Below are 17,648 nucleotides of genomic sequence, written 5' to 3'. Positions count from 1 at the left end.
ACCTTTGTCAAAGTACAACATATATCACTTCTCTCTGGCCCCCATGTGTCAAGATGGAATTCAAGAGAAATTCAGATTTGGCACCCTTTGGTGGCAATTTTAGGAATCCACTTAAGATATCCATAAAAGGAGAGTACTATACTATATATGTTCTTATAGACTATCTTATTTAACTTTGGTAAGATTAGAAGTGCTGTTTGCCCCTGTGCATCAAGGGAACTCTGTGAAGTCATGGAATGGATTCTTCACAGTTGGCATCCAGAGTTAAGAACTACTGACTTTAAACTATAGAAAATCAATACATTTTGAAGAATAGCTGTTGGTAATACACAGATTTCAAATAACCTCATTAGAGAGCATTTTTGAGTCATATGGGTTTCCAAATCTGTTTTTCAGACTTTGAAACAAAGACAAACCAATTGGCACTTAGGCAAGAGGTATTTTATTTTGTTTACTTCAAATTGGAGCTAATGATCTGGAAAATTTAAATCTAAGAGGTTTCTTGAATTATGGTCAAGCCCATTTGGAGAAATGTTATATATCTCTCCGTAAATGGGCATATTATTCTCTGTAAATTACATATGGTTTAAGTCCCCATATGTCGGAACAGGAAAAGGGGTGGCCAGACAGGAGACACAAGTAAATTTTGTGGGTGAGATTCAGATTAAATCCAGCTTACTAAATTTGGTTCTAAAGAGGAATGGACTTCTTTTTCAGAGGTTGTTTTGGACTTAAAGAATAACTGGTTCCAAAACTTAGGACATAAACTCCCCTCTCTTTTCGATAAAGGCCTTCTCTACTTCAAAGCCAAGACTCATTTCCCAAGGGTAAAGGATTTTGGTAGGAAAGTGAAATGATGGGAAATATCAGAAAGGGAGACAGAACATGAAAGACTCCTAACTCTGGGAAAGGAACTAGGGGTGGTGGAAGGGGAGGTGGGCAGGGGTGGGGGTGACTGGGTGACGGTCACTGAGGTGGGCTCTTGACGGGATGAGCACTGGGTGTTATTCTGTATGTTGGCAAATTGAACACCAATAAGAAATACTTTTATAATAATAATAAAAAAAGAAATGATGTACTGTCTGGCTGGGTCTGGATAACTCCAGGGAGGCTTTGCTGCTTTGGAAAAGTTGCTCACAGAGACCACTTCTGGGGATTCCTTTATTCATGTAAAAACTGAAAAGTACCCTTCTTCCCAAGAGGACTGGTCCTTGATGCCTTCTTAGTATTTGCACATGGCTTTGAGGGCAGGACAGGACAATCTTTTTCTTCACAGTATCCTTGTCGGCTTGCACAGTGCCCAAGATATAATCCCCAATCCACGGGGATCCCCCAACCAAGGAACTCAACTCTTGACCAGTCCTCACTACTTTTTCTTACCCCTTTCCAACTGAATATGACCTCTGAGATTCAGAAGAAAGACTGATAATGAAACCACACACTTGGGTGCCAGCCCTCCTGTTACTTTTTACACAAGAGATCAAACACATAAATCAAACGGATCACCCCACCGCCGGTGACGCCCTGGGAGGAAAGGCTGACCGGTGGGGCGAGGACGATACCATGCGCATCGGCTTGTCCATGCAGGAGGGTTCCAGGCAATGAGGTCGCCAAGTGTCTTCACCTTCCCTGAGAGTTAGCTGCTGGAGCCCTCACTCATCAGAGGAGGAGGGGATGGGCTCCTTCTTGCAGGTACTGTGCTTGGCTCGGTGGCGCTGGAGGTGATTGGACCTGGTGAAGGCCTGGCCGCAGTCCTCACACTGGTAAGGCCTCTCCCCGTTGTGCACCCGAATGTGCTGGGCCAGCTCCGAGGCAATGCGGAAGGCCCTGCCACACTCGGCACAGAGGAAGCCCTTCTCCCCAGAGTGGATCTGCTGGTGCCGCTTCAGCGTGGACGAGCGGGCAAAGGCCTGGCCACACTGGGCGCAAGGAAAGGGCCTCTCGCCAGTGTGGATGCGCTGGTGGCGCACGAGGCGCGAGGGCTGCGCGAAGGCCACGCCGCAGTCGGCGCACTTGAAGGGCCTCTGGCCGGTGTGCAGCGTCTGGTGCTCGATCAGGTTGGAGGATTTGGTGAAGCACTTGCCGCAGGTGGGGCACGGGAAGGGCCGCTCGCCCGAGTGCACACGCTGGTGCTCCATCATCCGGCTGGCCACGGCGAACTCCCTGTCGCAAGCCGGGCAGCGGAAGGGCTTCTCGCCCAGGTGCGTGCGCTGGTGGCGCAACAGCGACAGCGGCTTGTTGAAGGTCAGACCGCACTCGGCACACGGGAAGGGCTTGTCGTTGCTGTGCATGTTGCGCTGGTGTTTGCGCAGGTCGGAGGAGCGCACGAAGGCCTTCCCGCAGTCGGGGCAGGGGTAGGGTTTCTCGCCCGTGTGGGTGCGGATGTGCTTGCGGTGGTCCGAGGACCAGGTGTAGGCCTTGTCGCAGAAGGGGCACTGGTAGGGCCGCTCGCCCGTGTGCAGGCGCCGGTGCTGCTGGAGCGTGCCCCGGTGGGAGTAGGCCTTCCCGCACAGCTCGCAGGTGTGAGGCTTGGTGCCCCGCGGCTGCGAGGGACTCAGCGGGCTGCTGGGCTTCCGGAAGGCTCTTCCTCCCCGCAGGCACTTATAGGGGTGCGCCTCCCCCTGCGCGCCCTGGCGCACACCCTCCGGGTTCTGGCCCTTTCTGCCGATGCGCGCTTTGGCCCGCACCGCTGCTGCCAGGCCCGCTGGGGGCGCCGACCCCTGGGCCGGTGCGCGAGTCTCTTGCGTGGGGAGGTCGCAGCTGCTCCCCGGCTTGGGGAAACACATCAGAGAGGAGTCGTCTGGGGACGTGTCTATGCCTCTCTGTGCGCAGAAATATCTTCCCGTCTCAGGGAAATTGGACGCGACCCCCAAGGCAGCGTCCAGGTTTGCCCTGGAGTCTCCATCATCTCCTACAGGTAGCGAGTCCCTAAGCGGTTGCGTCCGGCCTGACAGCTTACGTGAGAGGTCGCTGGGGAGGGTCCCAGGAGCTGCGCCTGGTCCAGGGGGGTCCTGGGTCTGCGTGATGTTGGACTCTTCTCTTCCCCAGCTGGCCTTCTTCTCAGGCATCACCATCGGTTCCTTCCCCATGGCCCCCGCACTGAAGGAGCTAGAGGATTTCTCTGACTCGCTGGGTGGATGATGCCATGGCAGGTCAGGATTGTCTTGAGTCACTTGGGAGCTGCTGCTTGGACAGGCCTGGTGATCAGGGTCCCCAGTGCTCCCTTTGTCTCCTGCCTCCCCACCATCTTCATCCTCTCTCTCTAAGCTCACACTCAGCACCCGGGCGTCATGAGCTTCCTCCGTCAAGTTGGACAGAGCAGATACCTTGCCCCACCTTTCCTGGGGGTCCACCTGTGTCATGATGTTCAGGCACTTCTATTCCTGCTCCTCCTGGGCACAACCTTTGCTTGGCTCAGGGTCCCTGCAAAAAGGAAGGTATGAAGAGGAAATCACAAAGAATATACTTAATCTCCTTCATGGCCACGGGGCCTGAGGTTCTCACCACAGATCTCTTTCCAGCTGGTAGCTGTGCCAGCCCCACTGTTGTGCCCCACTGGCGAAGGAGGAGCTGGGGCTTTCTGAAAAAAACCCACACAGTTATCCTTAATCCCTTTAAAGGTCCACTTACTAGAAGCTCCAGGAGACAGTGCTGTCAGGGATGGCAAGAGTGGGACATTTGCCCAGTACCAGTTGGGCCCTGCCCTGTCAAGGGGGCTCAAACCCCAACTGCTGGCCAGGTGGCTTTTCTATGAGCATGGGGGAAGACTAGAGGAGAGGGCAGGAAGCAAGGTCTGGTCCTCGGGCTCCGGAAACTGTCGGCCCACCTGGGACACTGGAAACCAGGCCGGGACTTGATGTCCCTGCCAGGTGTGCAAGTCTACCATCCCTGGGTGGTGTCAGCTGGGGCCACCTCCCAGGCTCTGCGTTGTGTGGCAGTGTCAGCCAAAGACAGGGAGCAGCCCCTGGGAGAATGGGGGCAGGTCAGGGAACACACCAGGATGTTCCCAAGAAGATACTGCTGAAGCAGGGCTTCTTGGGATTTTGCAATGAAGGGGAGAAGGTGAACATATGCATCCTGATGAGGGTGGGTGGGTCCTTAGAGAAGCTTGAACTATCTTTGAAATGTCGTTTCATCTTAAGTATTCATGAGAATTTACATTCTAAGTCATAGGTGGGGTTTTTTGTTTGTCTAATATTTATCTTTTGTTCTTATGTATTCTCACAGAAACATTTCTTATTATTGAAGTATAGTGGGCCTACAATGTTGTATTTACATATTTTTAATTTAGCTAAATCATACACACATGTATGTATATATGTATATACACATTTATCATGTATTTTTTCTTTTCCACTAAGTACTCCCCCCCCCCTTTTTTTTTTACAAAGATAGTGTTTGGACTTACGTTCAGTTGAAACATTTAACTTTTCCTTATGTGTGCCATATTTATCCCACAGCCTCATGTATTTCTGGCAAACCCTACCTACCCCCAGGGGTGCAAGTATCCTGATTTGAGAGGCATAGACTTAGGGTTTTGACAGCAAGCCGTGAGACAAGGAAGCCTTTGAGTTTTATTTTGTAAGTGATTTTATTTTAGCTTGAAGACACGGAGAAAGCCTGCTAGGGTTGGCTAATAGGGATTGTGTGTGTGAGCAATCCATCTTACAGGAGTGGCTGGAGTGAGAGACAGGCTCCTGCAGGCGGGGGGGTGAGGGGCAGTTTCTGACCAGAGGGCTGCCGTTTGCTTTTGTCTGGAGGGAACCTTCTGGTAATATCAGAGTGGGTAATGCTAGTAGTTTTACTTTCTGGGCAGAGATCACAAGACAGGAAAATGCTGAGCACCTCACAAGCGTGGTTTCATTTATTCTTCCCAGCAACCTTTACGAGATGTTGTTACTCTTTTATTATTCTCCCCATCTTACAGACCCCGATAGTGGGGTCTAGAGGTTTCCTACCAGCCCAAGGCCACTCTGCTCAGTGACAGCAGCCCCGAGGCATCTCTTTAACTCTGAGGCCACTGTGTTAGACCTAGAGCTGTAGGTACTACCTCCCAGATGTGGCCTCCAGACTGAGGCCTGCCCTGGGGCTGGGCCCTGCCCAAGAGCAGCCACAGCATCCTGGGGGAGAGCCACTGCCTGCTGCAAGGCATCAAAGCCCCTTGTGTTTTCTGGGCCAAGGAGTCTTGGCTGCAGGGCCTCACCACGGGGCTCCTCCCTGCTCTCGTTGACCCAAACTGCCCTCCACAGAGAAAGAGGCCAGGACACAGGCTGTGGAGACTGTTGCCTGGGGTGGTCAAGAGTATTAGTCACTGAGTGTTTACTTTTGGAAAATCCTTCTTTCCTCCCCTGCCCACCTTCCACTTTCTCAGGCGGGATGAGGGGAGCAATGTCTGCACTTGGCGGCTCTGATGCATTCCCCATAAGGCAGGAGGTGTTCTATCACCCGTCCTCGCAAGAGGTAGTCATTCATTCAAGGTTTGAGGCGTATCAGACACTCAAAATCCTATGCTTGTGCATCAACAAGTGTCTCAGAGCCTTGTTTTCTTCATTGGGAAGATGGAAGATAATACACCTACTGTGTAGTCTGGGGGAAGCTCTGGCACACGGCTGGCACTCAGTGACTAGTGCCTTGTCCCGTATACTGGGAGCTCCTCTGCCCCTCAGCAGGACCTTGGGGAGGGAGCTAGATGGACACTCGCAGCAGTTTGGTGGCCAAGGTTCACATAATAAAGTCATATCCTAGCCCCACCTCCTCAAACTGTCCTTCTCCCAGCTCTGGCCTGATCATAAATCCACTTAATGTGAATGTGTGTGTGTGTGTGTGTGTGTGTGTGTGTGTAGGAGGGGAGCAGTAGGGAGGAATCCTCACTGTGTACTTGGAAGCAGAAGCCACAGATGGAGGGAGGACACAATGCCATGGTGTCTGGGGTTCAGCATCTTTTGTCCCTTTGCGGCCTAAAAGCCCAGGGGCCACTCCCTCCCTCTGACCTCTTTCTCTCTATCCCCTTAACATGTCAGAGTGTGGCTGGCATATCCTTTGACAGGAAACCAAGCTTGATGTATTTTCAGCACACTGGTTCTTAGAAGAGTGGCTGTGTGCGTGTGTGTATGTCTGGTTAACAGAGGGGACACAGCGCTGGCCAGCTTAGCGTGACTTACTCAGGCCAGCACGCCCGATCAGGGACTGGTCCACCAGCGGGTACAGCAAAGGGACACTGGATGTGATTGAAACAGACTTCTTAGGCTTCTTTCTTTCTCTGGAACAACCCTTCTGGTGTATTCAGATGGAACTGCTTGCAGACCACCTACGTCGCGCACCCCCACCCCACCTCCAGCACACGGACCCTATTTTACAAACGAGTCTCATTCCCTGTCCTCTGGGCCACAGGTGGGCTTCCTCAGGGCAGCATGCGGTGCTCTGCTAGCTCACAGCAGATTGTCTTTTCACATGGGAAATCCCTCCCCTGTCCAAATCCACAGTCCTAGGGAATAAATCCTGCTTTCCTCCTTCTGTAGCTGCCAGAGGTCCTCTCTTGACCACCGAGACCAAGAGGAAGGCAGGGGCTCAGGGTGGGATTTTCTGGCCAAGTCTACACAAATGTTCCTGGTCCGGAAGGAACACTGGTGCCACGGTGTGGCTGGCCCTTCTGCTCTCCAGATATGCTGACCCCAGAGGCTGTCAGAGCACAGCCCTTTCCTGGAACTTCCACCACCTTTGCCAGCCAGGACTGGCCCAAATGCAGCCTCCAGCATACTTACCTCATACAGTGACACCTTGCAGAAGCCTGGCCTGAGGGTTTGTTCCAGATCTGGCCCCGGCCCCTCTTCCTGCATTCCCTCCACAGATTGTTCTAGGGCCATCCCAGGGCAGTCACCTCCCGCCTTCTCTGCCTTGAGGCCTTGCTCTCTACCTTTGGCTCTGACACAAATAGTTGCTTACCTGGGAAATGCAGACAGCTGTGCGAGTCCCCCACGCTGGCTTCTGTCACATGTGGCCTCTCAGCACCTGGAACCAGACTTTGGTACAGATCAGCAGAGATGGTGTCTCTGTCCCTCACGCTTTTGTGTCCAGTCCAGCAGCTGCAGAGAGAGCTTCAGGAGGTGGGGCCAGTGTAATACACTCAACCTTCCTGCCTGCATCCCAGAGAGCAGCCTGGGAAATAGAGCGGGGCTGCCCTCTCTCACTGCCTGAACGATCCTGCCTTCCCTCTGCTCCCGCCTCCCCTCCTGCCAGAGCCTCCCTCCAGCCTCCCTCCTCCCTCAGAAAGGTTGCTCAGCCCTCCTGCAGGTGGCCCTTCCCTCCTGCTCACTCTCATTGCTTCTTCCCAGCAGAGGAAGCAGTCCCTCCTTCAGTCCTGCCCTGATCTGTCCACAGGCCACTGTCACACACCAGCTTCCTGGGGAAGCATGCTTTTTCCCTCTCTGGGAGGCAGGATAGGGTGAACTATCTTCCTACCTCCCCTTTTCTGGTGCCCGCATTTTGTCGAGCTGCAGTTTGGGCAGGGGTGTTCCCAGAATTTTCTGAAATAGTCATTGGGTCAGAGATGCCCATCATCATTTTGCTGGGTTGGGATGTGGGGAAATTGTTTTATCTCCTTAGTCAGATGAATGGTAGGCCTGTCTGGGACCTCTCTTCATCTTCAGTATTCGTTCCCATTCATTCATTTGGAGGAAAAAAATGCCCCAGGAAATGAGATTCACTGTGTCCAGAATTTATACCCACTCAAGTCTAATGTGGCTTCATTAGGGTGATAGCTCAGGACACTAAATTAAGAGAAGGGAGTATGGTACTTGTGATGTCCCTAGGTGGCCACTGGTTGACAGCAGGGTTCTGGGACTGGGTTTATTTTTTTTTTAATTTTTATTTATGATAGTCACACACACACAGAGAGAGAGAGAGAGAGAGAGAGAGGCAGAGACATAGGCAGAGGGAGAAGCAGGCTCCATGCACCGGGAGCCTGATGTGGGATTCGATCCTGGGTCTCCAGGATCGTACCCTGGGCCAAAGGCAGGTGCCAAACCGCTGCGCCACCCAGGGATCCCTGGGACTGGGTTTAAATCTTACCACTCACTAGCTGTGTGACTTTGAGTGAGTTACTTAACCACTCTGTGTCTTAGCTCCTCATCAGTAAAATGAGAATCCCCATTTTATGGCATCAAATGATGCCATCCCTATCTTGGAGGCCTTGGAAGGTCAGATATGAAAATGTATGTAAAGAGCTTAGCTCAGTGTCTGACACATAGTTATGCCCAGAAAAGTCAGCTGCTTTCACTGCTACTACTGATGCTGTTGGTGTTTCTAGGGAAGACATGGCTCATTGGGCTCCTTTTGTATCCCCATGGCCTTGTTAGGACTGTAACTCTGACAGCAATACTGACACCTAACACATTTTTCTGAACAGCGATTTTCAGAGTATGATCCAGAAAAGCAGGCCTATCTGTGCCTTGGAGTTGTATAGCTGTGGCTGCAGAGGCAGGAGACAGACAGCAGAGATCCCTCTAGGTCGTTGAGTCTGAAGTTTAGAACAGGATTTAATCCTCATGTCCATAGAACCACTGAAGTAAAGTGCGGAATGCTACAGCTATGTGGATATGCACGGTTTGGGCAATAAGATCCTTAGCAATCACATATTTCTCAAAGGGGCCATGATCCAAGAAAGGTTGAGAACCATTGGTGTTAGTGGGAGTGGTGAAGGAGGGGAAAATAGACCCTTAAAATAAAATATCTGCAGACACCTGGGTGGCTCTGTGGTTGAGCATCTGCCTTTGGCTCAGGTCGTGATCATGGGGTCCTGGGATTGAGTCCCACGTCAGGCTTCCCACAAGGAACCTGCTTCTCCCTTTGCCTATGTCTCTGTCTCTCTGTCTGTATTTCTCATGAATAAATAAATAAAATCTTTAAAAAATAAAATAAAGCATCTCCCATAGCATCTCCCATTTTTTTTTTTTTTTTTTTTTTTTTTTTTTTTTTTGCAAATACTTATATTTTTATTGTAGACCAGTGGCTTAAAAGGCTGGCTAGCCCATGAAGGCGGGGGGGGGGGGTGGTGTAGTTGGCCTCACGGGATGGCTCAGGTCAGAGGGCTGTAGCAGCAGTAGAGCTGGGAAAAGATTCTGCTCAGAGCAGGCCCCAGATTCCTCTGCAGTCGACCACACTTGATGGTGCTCAGCAGCATTTCCTGTTCCTTGGGGGTGACACAGGCATCATAGGCGGCCAGGAGGCTGGCAGGGGTGCTGTACTGGCCCACTATGGCTGCTGCCTTCTCCCCACTCACTCCCCGCACCTGCATCAGCTGCCTGAGGAACACCTCCTGCACACACTGGGCCTTGTTCTTCATGGCTCCCGCGTTGAAGTCACTGAAGGTGAGGAGTGAGCAGAGAGGATGTGGGGAGGGCCCAGGCCTTGATTCAGGATCCCCTGAGGTTCCCCAGGGGCGACTGCGTAGGGTATGGCCCTGGTAGAGCCTCTGCAAGCCCAGCGTCAAGAGGGCCAGGTAGGCAGCTGACTCCTTGATGTCTGCTGTGCGCTTCACAAAGAAGCCATCGATGACCTGAGTGTTGGTGACAGCCTGCAGCAGCGTGCTCTCAGGAAGGCTAAGGTGGTGTGCAGAGCCATGCTCCTCCACCAGGTATACTCTGTGCCCCAGACCACAGCGCTTCAGCCGGAACTTCTGCTCTCGGAAGCGGCCATCTACGATGCTGCTACACAGATCATCTAGCCGTTTGCGCTCCACGATGTGGTCCAGGACGAGCTCCCCAGGTCTTGCTGGGTCTCTGGGTCCCATAGCAACTATCAGATGGTGTTGCCACAAACCCACATCCCAACATTGTTGCTCAAAATTTCCCAAGTGGCCATATTGTACAAGCTTGGACTTCAGACCCCCTTTGGCAAGGAAGCAGCTAAACTCCTCAGGAGGGGCATGTGGAGGTGAGAGCTGGGGCTTAGGTCAGCCTCCATGCATCCCTCCCCATTTCCAGCTTCACTGTGATGATGTATGTTCACTAATCTTCACCACATTTTGATGGAGTAGCTTCTATCAGTGTTATTCCCATTCACAGACAGGATAGTGAGGCACAGCTTGGTACATTAGCTACATAGTGGAGCTGTGATTTGATTCTGACATATCGGGGTCACACTCTTAACCACTACAGCACAAGTGGCCCATACAGGGTCCCTTCTAAGCCTACATGTTGGTCCTCTACCTGGCTGCACCCTCATTTCCCTCTGAAAACTCTTAGTCCCTCCATCCCAAGGCTGTGTGACCTGTGTATGTGTGGTCACCGCAGTCACTCCCCCAAAAGACCTCTTCCCTCAGTACAGCTGCCCAAAGAGACTGTGGTTCCATTGAATGCCTACCTATTGGTGTCCAGCCTGAATAGCCTGTTTCTCATCATGCTTTATTTCTAGAATCTGTAACAATTAATTACTATATGTCATGGGACTTCTAAATTAACTTGCCCATTTTGTTTCCTCCTTGATTTTCAAGGCACACGGGTGTTACCATCTCTCTGGTACAGGCTAGGCCATCTAGCAATGAATGAGGAGTGGCTTGGATGCTGCTACCTGCACTGAGAAATAATGTCTCCCTGAGTCACCTACCCTGAGATGTCCCCTTAGCCATCTTAGAAATCCTGCTTTGAGGTGTCGTGCGCCTTTTCTGTACATAAGACTTCACCATCCTGATGAGTTGTGCACAAGGGGCTGATCCAATGTCAGGACTGCATTGTGGGTCTTGTTGAGACCACTGGTCAACCTGCTGCTCAGACCCCTCTTGTTACCTGAACGCCTTCCACTTCTGACAGCATGAGTACAGTCACCGTCTCATTCGGTCTCTCCCACAGTCACTAAGAGGACCACCAGGCATTGGAGTTAAAGGGCTTCCCCCTTCCCCTAGGACAGCACCTTGCTTCCCCTCCCACCGCCCTTTCAAAGAACTTTTGGAATTTATATCATTCTGCTTAATCCCTCAGGTGGGGAAACAAGGGACATTATTTTTACTTATTTCTTACTTGTAAATCTGCCTTCAAAATCTGGCATTTTTTTCTAGAGCTGCCTTGACTGGCAGTAGTAATAAGGGTCTTCCTGCCTGCCCGTCTGGGAAGGGAAGGAAACAGAGATGGAGAGAGGAGCTCAGGGCAGTGAGGAGAGGGGAAGGCACGAGGCTTCCACTAGGCACCACGGAGGGCCCAGTGGTGCCTGTGAACTACTTGGCTGGCTGAGGGGGGACTGAGCTACATGGGCAGAAAACAGGCCTGACCCTCCACCGTGGGGGATGCCTAGCACTTTGCTGGACATCGGGTCAGATAGTGATTCTGAGAGGACCTGAGATACTTCCCAAGTTCTCTACATGAGACTCTGGAGCTTGGGCCCACTCCCCTGAAGGCTTCCCCATGACTTGCTGCCAACTATCTGCTTTCTTGCACCAGCCCTACACCCCCTTTGAGGGAGATTAATGGAGCCACTTAAGTGGACCAAGCACAATGGACACTTTATTTATTTATTTAAAGATCTTATTTATTTATTTATTTATTTGGGAAAGAGAAAGCACACAGGGTGGGGAGGAGCAGAGGGAATGGGAAAGAGAGAATCTCAAGCAGGCTATGAGCTGAGCACAGAGCCTGATGATATGTGGCTTGATCCTGTCACCCATGATATCATGACCTGAGCCGAAACCAAGAGTTGGATGCCCAACTGACTGAGCCACCCAGGCACCCCAACAATAGACTTTCAATGTTGTTATTTTTCTCTCAGCCATCAAACTTTGTTGAGCAAGGGTATAGTTCTGTTGAGAAGCAGAACTAATAGGTGTGACAGGAACTGGGTACATGATTTTACTTTAGACACATATGGCTTTAAATCGCAGTCCTATTTGTTGGATGACCTTGGTTAATTTCCTTAAATTCTCTGAGTCTCAGGCTGTCTTTCTGTAGAATGAGAATAAAAATACCTTCATTGACTGTCTTGTTGTGAAAATACCCTGAAATAATATTTTTAAGAATTTAGTAAAAGGAAAAAAAAAGAATTTAGTCCAATGTTAGCCGTATAGTGTTTTTTCAACCACTATATTTATTATTATTATCCTAGAGCTAGTGGGAGCCTGATGATGCTTTTATCCCATCCCTATTCCTCCAGGATTATTTTCCTTAATTACCTGCCACCAGAAAGCCACTATTTTTCTGGCTGACTCTGGGCTCCTTATCCCAAGCATCACCACTGAGAGGCTAGTCAAGCAAGTTTTATTGAGGCCAACGATATCCCCAGAACAATGATGTCATAAGCCCGGGCTCCTCGTTGTTATATTCAACATATGTAATAAATGACAAGGGTGGGAGGTTCATGCTCCAGACAGGATACAACACATGGTGATGACTCCAAATGCCAGCACTTCCCAGCATCTCCTGCAGAAGAGCATCAGGCGGACACCACCACCCTTGGCTGACAACACCCCTTGCCTCTGGTGAAGGCTACATGGTATAGTCAGCGAGCATGCAGGCTTTGGAAGCCGGCTGCTTGGGTTAGTTAATCCTTTCTTTGTCTCATCTCTTGATCTGTAAATTAAGATTTATGACAGTTATCTATCTTACAGAGTTATGGGGATTAAATGAGATGTCGACCTTGCAGAGTAAAAGCACTCAACCAGTATTAGATAACCATAACATAAGTTAGGGAGGGGGAAACTATCCTCCACTATAGTCCAAACATCAGAAAGAAGTAGAGGACCCCGCCTCTGGTCTCCACCAGAACTCTCTTCTCCAGCTCTCCTGAGGCCTTACCCTATGGATGAGCTGTAAGAAGCAAAACCTCTTTGGCAACTCTCCAAAAAGACCAGCCCCCTCCTAGCTCCTTGAGGCCCACTTTGTGCTGCGGCGGCCTTCTCAGATGAGCCCCAAAGCCCCAGGCCCACAGGGTAGGAGGACAAAATACCAGCAGCAGGATGGGGATCCCTGAGGTTCCTGGAGCCCTACACTCACTCTATTGACATACTGGCACATTTTCTTTGTCCTGGGGATAACACACCCTTCCAGGTCACAGAGGCTCCTCCACATACCACCTCAACCTTGGGACCATGTGGAGGACCAAGAAAGAACACCACAGACAGGACTTCCAGGAATCTCCTATGGTTAAGGTTTGGCTCCTGCCATTGCTGGTCCTTCCAGGCTCCCAAACAGCAAGGAAGCTGCATGTCTTTAGTTAATTAACGAAATGAACTAGAACCCTCTGCAATCTTATATCAACAGGAATCATTTTGACTAAAGACCATCAGCCCTTGGGCATGATGAAGCTGCTGGAAATGGAAGAGAAGGCATCAGGCCTCAGGATTTTGAATGAAAAGACCATAGAAAGTATCAAATGCAGCCCCTCTGTTTTGCAGTTGCTAAGATACAAGCATTCCCTTAATTGTTCCATCTTTCATTTATTCATTCATCAAATAATGGTTTGAGCACCACTTTGTCTATGTTTTTCAAACTGTGGGACAAAAACCTATGAATAGGAAAGAGTCACAACCAACATTCTTGTTTGAGTAGAATAGAGTAGAACAGAATGGAATAAAGTAGAACATTTGAGACTATCTCACACATAGTAAGGAAGAGTTGTTTCAAGTTTTTTTTTTTAATTTTAGTTTTATATCCATATATATGTACAGGGTTGTAATGAAAACTGTGTTTCTTGCTCTGGTTTGCTTTGATTCCTGGTCAAAAACACTTGAAAAACACTGTACTTTGTACCAGTTTTGCTGTGCATTTGAATAACAGGGGGATCTGACTAAATATGATGATTCCAGGGCCACACTCCCAGAGATTGCTCGGGTCCCAGAGGATCCTCTAGTGTGCATTGCGGTCGGTGAGCGCCGGCAAGATCCTGGGGCAGGGGTCCCAGCTACCCAGAAAATATCAGTGAGGGAGACAAAACATGAGAGACTCCTAACTCTGGGAAGTGAACAAGGGGTGGCGCAGCGGTTTAGCGCGGTCTGCAGCCCAGGGCGTGATCCTGGAGACCCTGGGTGGAGTCCCACGTCGGGCTCCCTGCATGGAGCCTGCTTCTCCCTTTGCCTGTGTCTCTGCCTCTCTCTCTCTGTCTCTATGAACAAATAAATAAAATCTTAAAAAAAAAAAATGAACAAGGGGTAGTGGAAGGGAGGTGGGCAGGGGGTTGGGGTGACTGGGTGATGGACACTGAATGGGGCACTTGGCGAGATGAGCACTGGGTGTTATGCTATATGTTGGCAAACTGAACTCCAATAAAAAAAAATCAAAAGAAGAAGAAGAAGAAGAAGAAGAAGAAGAAGAAGAAGAAGCAGCACAGCTCTGAGCCAGGCGCTAGGTGTCGGGAAACCAGGCCAGGTCTCGCTTTGGGGGTTCCCCGCGGCCTCGCGGGGTGCTGGAGCCTCCACCGCGGACAGTTCTCCCACAGCCTGCGATGCTGCGGGTTTGCAAGGAGGAGGCGGGATTGGCTGCGCCTGGACTTCGGGGAAGTGTTTCTAGAAGAAATGTCTTTTGAGTTGGGCCTTGAAAGAGGAGTTTGAGTTTGCCAAGGGAAGAAGGGGACGGACGGGGCCTCACTACGGTCAGGTATCCCGTGGGTCGCTCTCCTAGGGATGGGGGGCGGGGGGGGGGTGCGCGCAGCCCTGGGTCGCGCCCCTGCGCCGGGGATGGGCCGCCCGGCTCTCTGGCTCCGCCTCGGGCTCCCTGGAGCATCGCCCCCGGGGCGCTGGCGGGCGCTGCAGCTGCGGCGGAGCTCCCAGCTCCCCTGAGCTCCTGGGCCACCCCACCTCCAGTCGCTGGCCGCGGTACAAGGGGCCTTTTCTTTCCAAGGCCCCGCCAAGCACACAGGCTCTCCCTCGCAGCTGTCTAGCTCGGCTGCCTGAACACAGAGGTAATTCACAGGAGAGGCGTTTGAGGTTTGCATGAACACATACCTCCCCTTTGCTTTCTTCAACTGCCGCCCTGAGCACACCGGGACAGAACCTCCCTTCTCAACGCTCTGGCCCGCGATTCTGGAAAGAAATTCTCTTTAGGGTCCTTGGAGTGCAATGTGACTCCGACCGCGTGCATTCTCCTGGCCCGGAGCAAACTGAGGAGTGGTCCTGCCCGCACCCCCCAGCAGTGGAAAGACCACGAAAACCTCTGGCAAATCTAATCGGAGCGTGCGGGTGGGGGATGGACACAGAAACACAAAATTATAAGCGACTATAAAAAAACGTAAAGACACCCTTTGCGCAGTTTTATGCCATTACATTTGAAAATGAGGCAAAGTATATCTTTATGTAAAATGAATAAAGTGAAAATCTTGTCTTCAGGGATCCCTGGGTGGCTCAGCAGTTTAGCGCCTGCCTTTGGCCCCCAGGGCCTGATACTGGAGACCCGGGATCGAGTCCCACATTGGGTTCCCTGCATGGAGCCTGCGTCTCCCTCTGCCTGTCTCTGCCTCTCTCTCTCTTTCTCTCTCTATCTCTCATTAATAGATAAATAAAATCTTAAAAAAAAATCTTGTATTCAGGGGCAAAATCTTGTATGTCGGGACCCCTCTCACTTCTGAGAGCTTTCTCTGTATCTTTACTTAATAAACTTCTATGGTTTTACTTAAAATCAATCAATCAATCAATCTTGTATTCAGAATAAAAAGTATCAGCAATCTGCCAGTGGCTGTGCCTCATGAGGTGAGAGTGCCTCCAAGGACTCCAGTCCTCGGCTTTGCAGAAACAGATCCGATTTTGACAGGGCCCCCTAAGGTGATGGGGCCAGTGGGGGTCACAGCAGAGGCATGATGATTCGAGACAGGGCTGCTGTGGAGATGAGAACCCACAGTGCCCTGATTCAGGCGTTCAGCCAAGTTCCTTCATCCAGGAGGAGCCAGAGGGGAAGGAAGGATGAGTGATAGCAGAAACCCTGCACAAAGGCATATATCATTCTTTTCCTGCAGAAACAGGGCAGAGGTGAGTATTCCAGGCAGAAGAACAGTATATGCAAAGAGCCTGAGCTCAGAAACTTCCAGGCTTGCCCAGGGTCAGCAAAGAAGCCAGTGCTGCTGACAGTGGGACAGCAGGAACAGTCAGAGAAGTAGCAAGGGGCCAGAAGTGTAGGCTCTTGAGGCTTATGTAAGGACTTGGCATTCTTTGGAATAAAACGGGAACTCTTCAGAGGGTTTTAGGTAGGCAGGAGGCATCAATTCATTAATTTGACAAATATTTAGTGACTACTATGCGCCAATTCCTGTATTTGGCTTTAGAGTTTTATCAGTGAACAAAACAGAAGCAAATTCAAGCCACAAGAAACTTATGCTAACACAAAAGTTCCGTATTATAAAAGAAGAAAGGTCTCCAATGATGACCTCAGATTCCCCCTCAAGAAACTAAAAAAGATTAAAGTAAACCCAATGTAAATAGAATAAAAAGAATTAGAAAGAGCAGAGCAGAAGTAAATAAGAGAGAGAATAAAAACAATAGGAAAAAAAAAAAAAACCTAGCGAAACCAAAAGCTGGCTCTTTGAGATTAGTAAAATTGATAATCCTCTAGACGGACTGATCAGATTTAAAAAAAGAGAAAATATCAACTAATATCAGGAATGGGAGCAATGGCATCTCTACAGATTTTACAGATATGAAAAGAATAATAAAGGAATATTATAAATGGCTTTATCCCAATAAATTTGGCAGCAGAATAGAAAAATTCCTTGAAAGAAACTCACTATCAAAGTTTAGTCAAGAAGAAATAGATAATGGGAATAGCCCTGTATCTATTAAAGAAATTGAATTTGCAGGGGATCCCTGGGTGGCTCAGGAGTTTAGCACCTGCCTTTGGCCCAGGGCGTGATCCTGGAGTCCTGGGATCGAGTCCCACATTAGGCTCCCTGTGTGAAGCTTGAGATCTGGCTTCTCTCTGCCTTTATCTGCCTCTCTCTCTATGCCTCTCTCTGCCTCTATCGCTCTCTTTCTCTCTCCCTCCCTCTCTCTATGTGTATCTCATGAATAAATAAAATCTTAAAAAAAAAAGAAATTGAATTTGTAGCTAAAAATGAGCCCACAAATAAAGTTCCATGTCCAGAGCTGGGTCTTTCTACCTCCTCCTCACTCTGTTGCCAAGTACAGGAAGCTCTGGGAAGGGCATAGTCGTGGGCAGATATCTTTAATGCTAAATTCTTTAAAAAGAGAGAGAGAGATTTTATTCATTTATTTGACAGAGAGCACAAGCAGGGGGAGCAACAGGCAGAGGGAGAGGGAGAAGCTGGCTCCCCGCTGAGCAGAGAACTCAATGCAGGGCTCCATCCTGGGACCCCAGGATCCCGATTTGAGCCCAAGGCAGATGTTTAACTGACTGAGCCACTCAGGTGCCCCTTTAATGGTAAATTCTTTAAGAATGGTTCACTGATGGGATGCTGTGAGGTGACACATACACAGTGTCTTGCTCTCCGTATTTGTTGACATTCTCTTTGCAGATCTCTACCCCTATGACAGGTTGCAAATGTCTTCAGAGGAGGGAACATATATGATTCCTAGCCAGATCCCCAACGTCTGACCACAAAAGAGAAATAGTATCCTGAGCAAAGAGCCTGATGCCAAAATATTATATCTTATCTAGCAACAAGTGAGGTCAGGATGCAGCTGTCTCATCTACATCCTACCTAACACACATATGGGAACATGTTTA

The 17,648-nt window shown here is 49.9% G+C and overlaps 2 protein-coding genes across 2 annotated transcripts; both read right to left on the bottom strand.

The window, feature by feature from the left end:
- Positions 1-1,652: 1,652 nt before the first annotated feature.
- ZNF648 (zinc finger protein 648) lies at positions 1,653-3,362 on the bottom strand. Its single transcript, XM_041746554.1, has one exon. The coding sequence runs from the start codon at positions 3,360-3,362 to the stop codon at positions 1,653-1,655; it is 1,710 nt and encodes a 569-aa protein (XP_041602488.1).
- A 5,611-nt stretch (positions 3,363-8,973) lies between these two features.
- Positions 8,974-9,787, bottom strand: LOC121487851 (crossover junction endonuclease MUS81-like). The gene has a single exon (XM_041749910.1). The coding sequence runs from the start codon at positions 9,785-9,787 to the stop codon at positions 9,074-9,076; it is 714 nt and encodes a 237-aa protein (XP_041605844.1). The 3' UTR covers positions 8,974-9,073.
- Positions 9,788-17,648: the final 7,861 nt, after the last annotated feature.

The sequence above is a fragment of the Vulpes lagopus genome, chromosome 1 (assembly GCF_018345385.1).
Source record: "Vulpes lagopus strain Blue_001 chromosome 1, ASM1834538v1, whole genome shotgun sequence".
NCBI classification, from domain to species: Eukaryota; Metazoa; Chordata; class Mammalia; order Carnivora; family Canidae; genus Vulpes; species Vulpes lagopus.
This window is presented reverse-complemented; position numbering and strand designations above follow the sequence as displayed.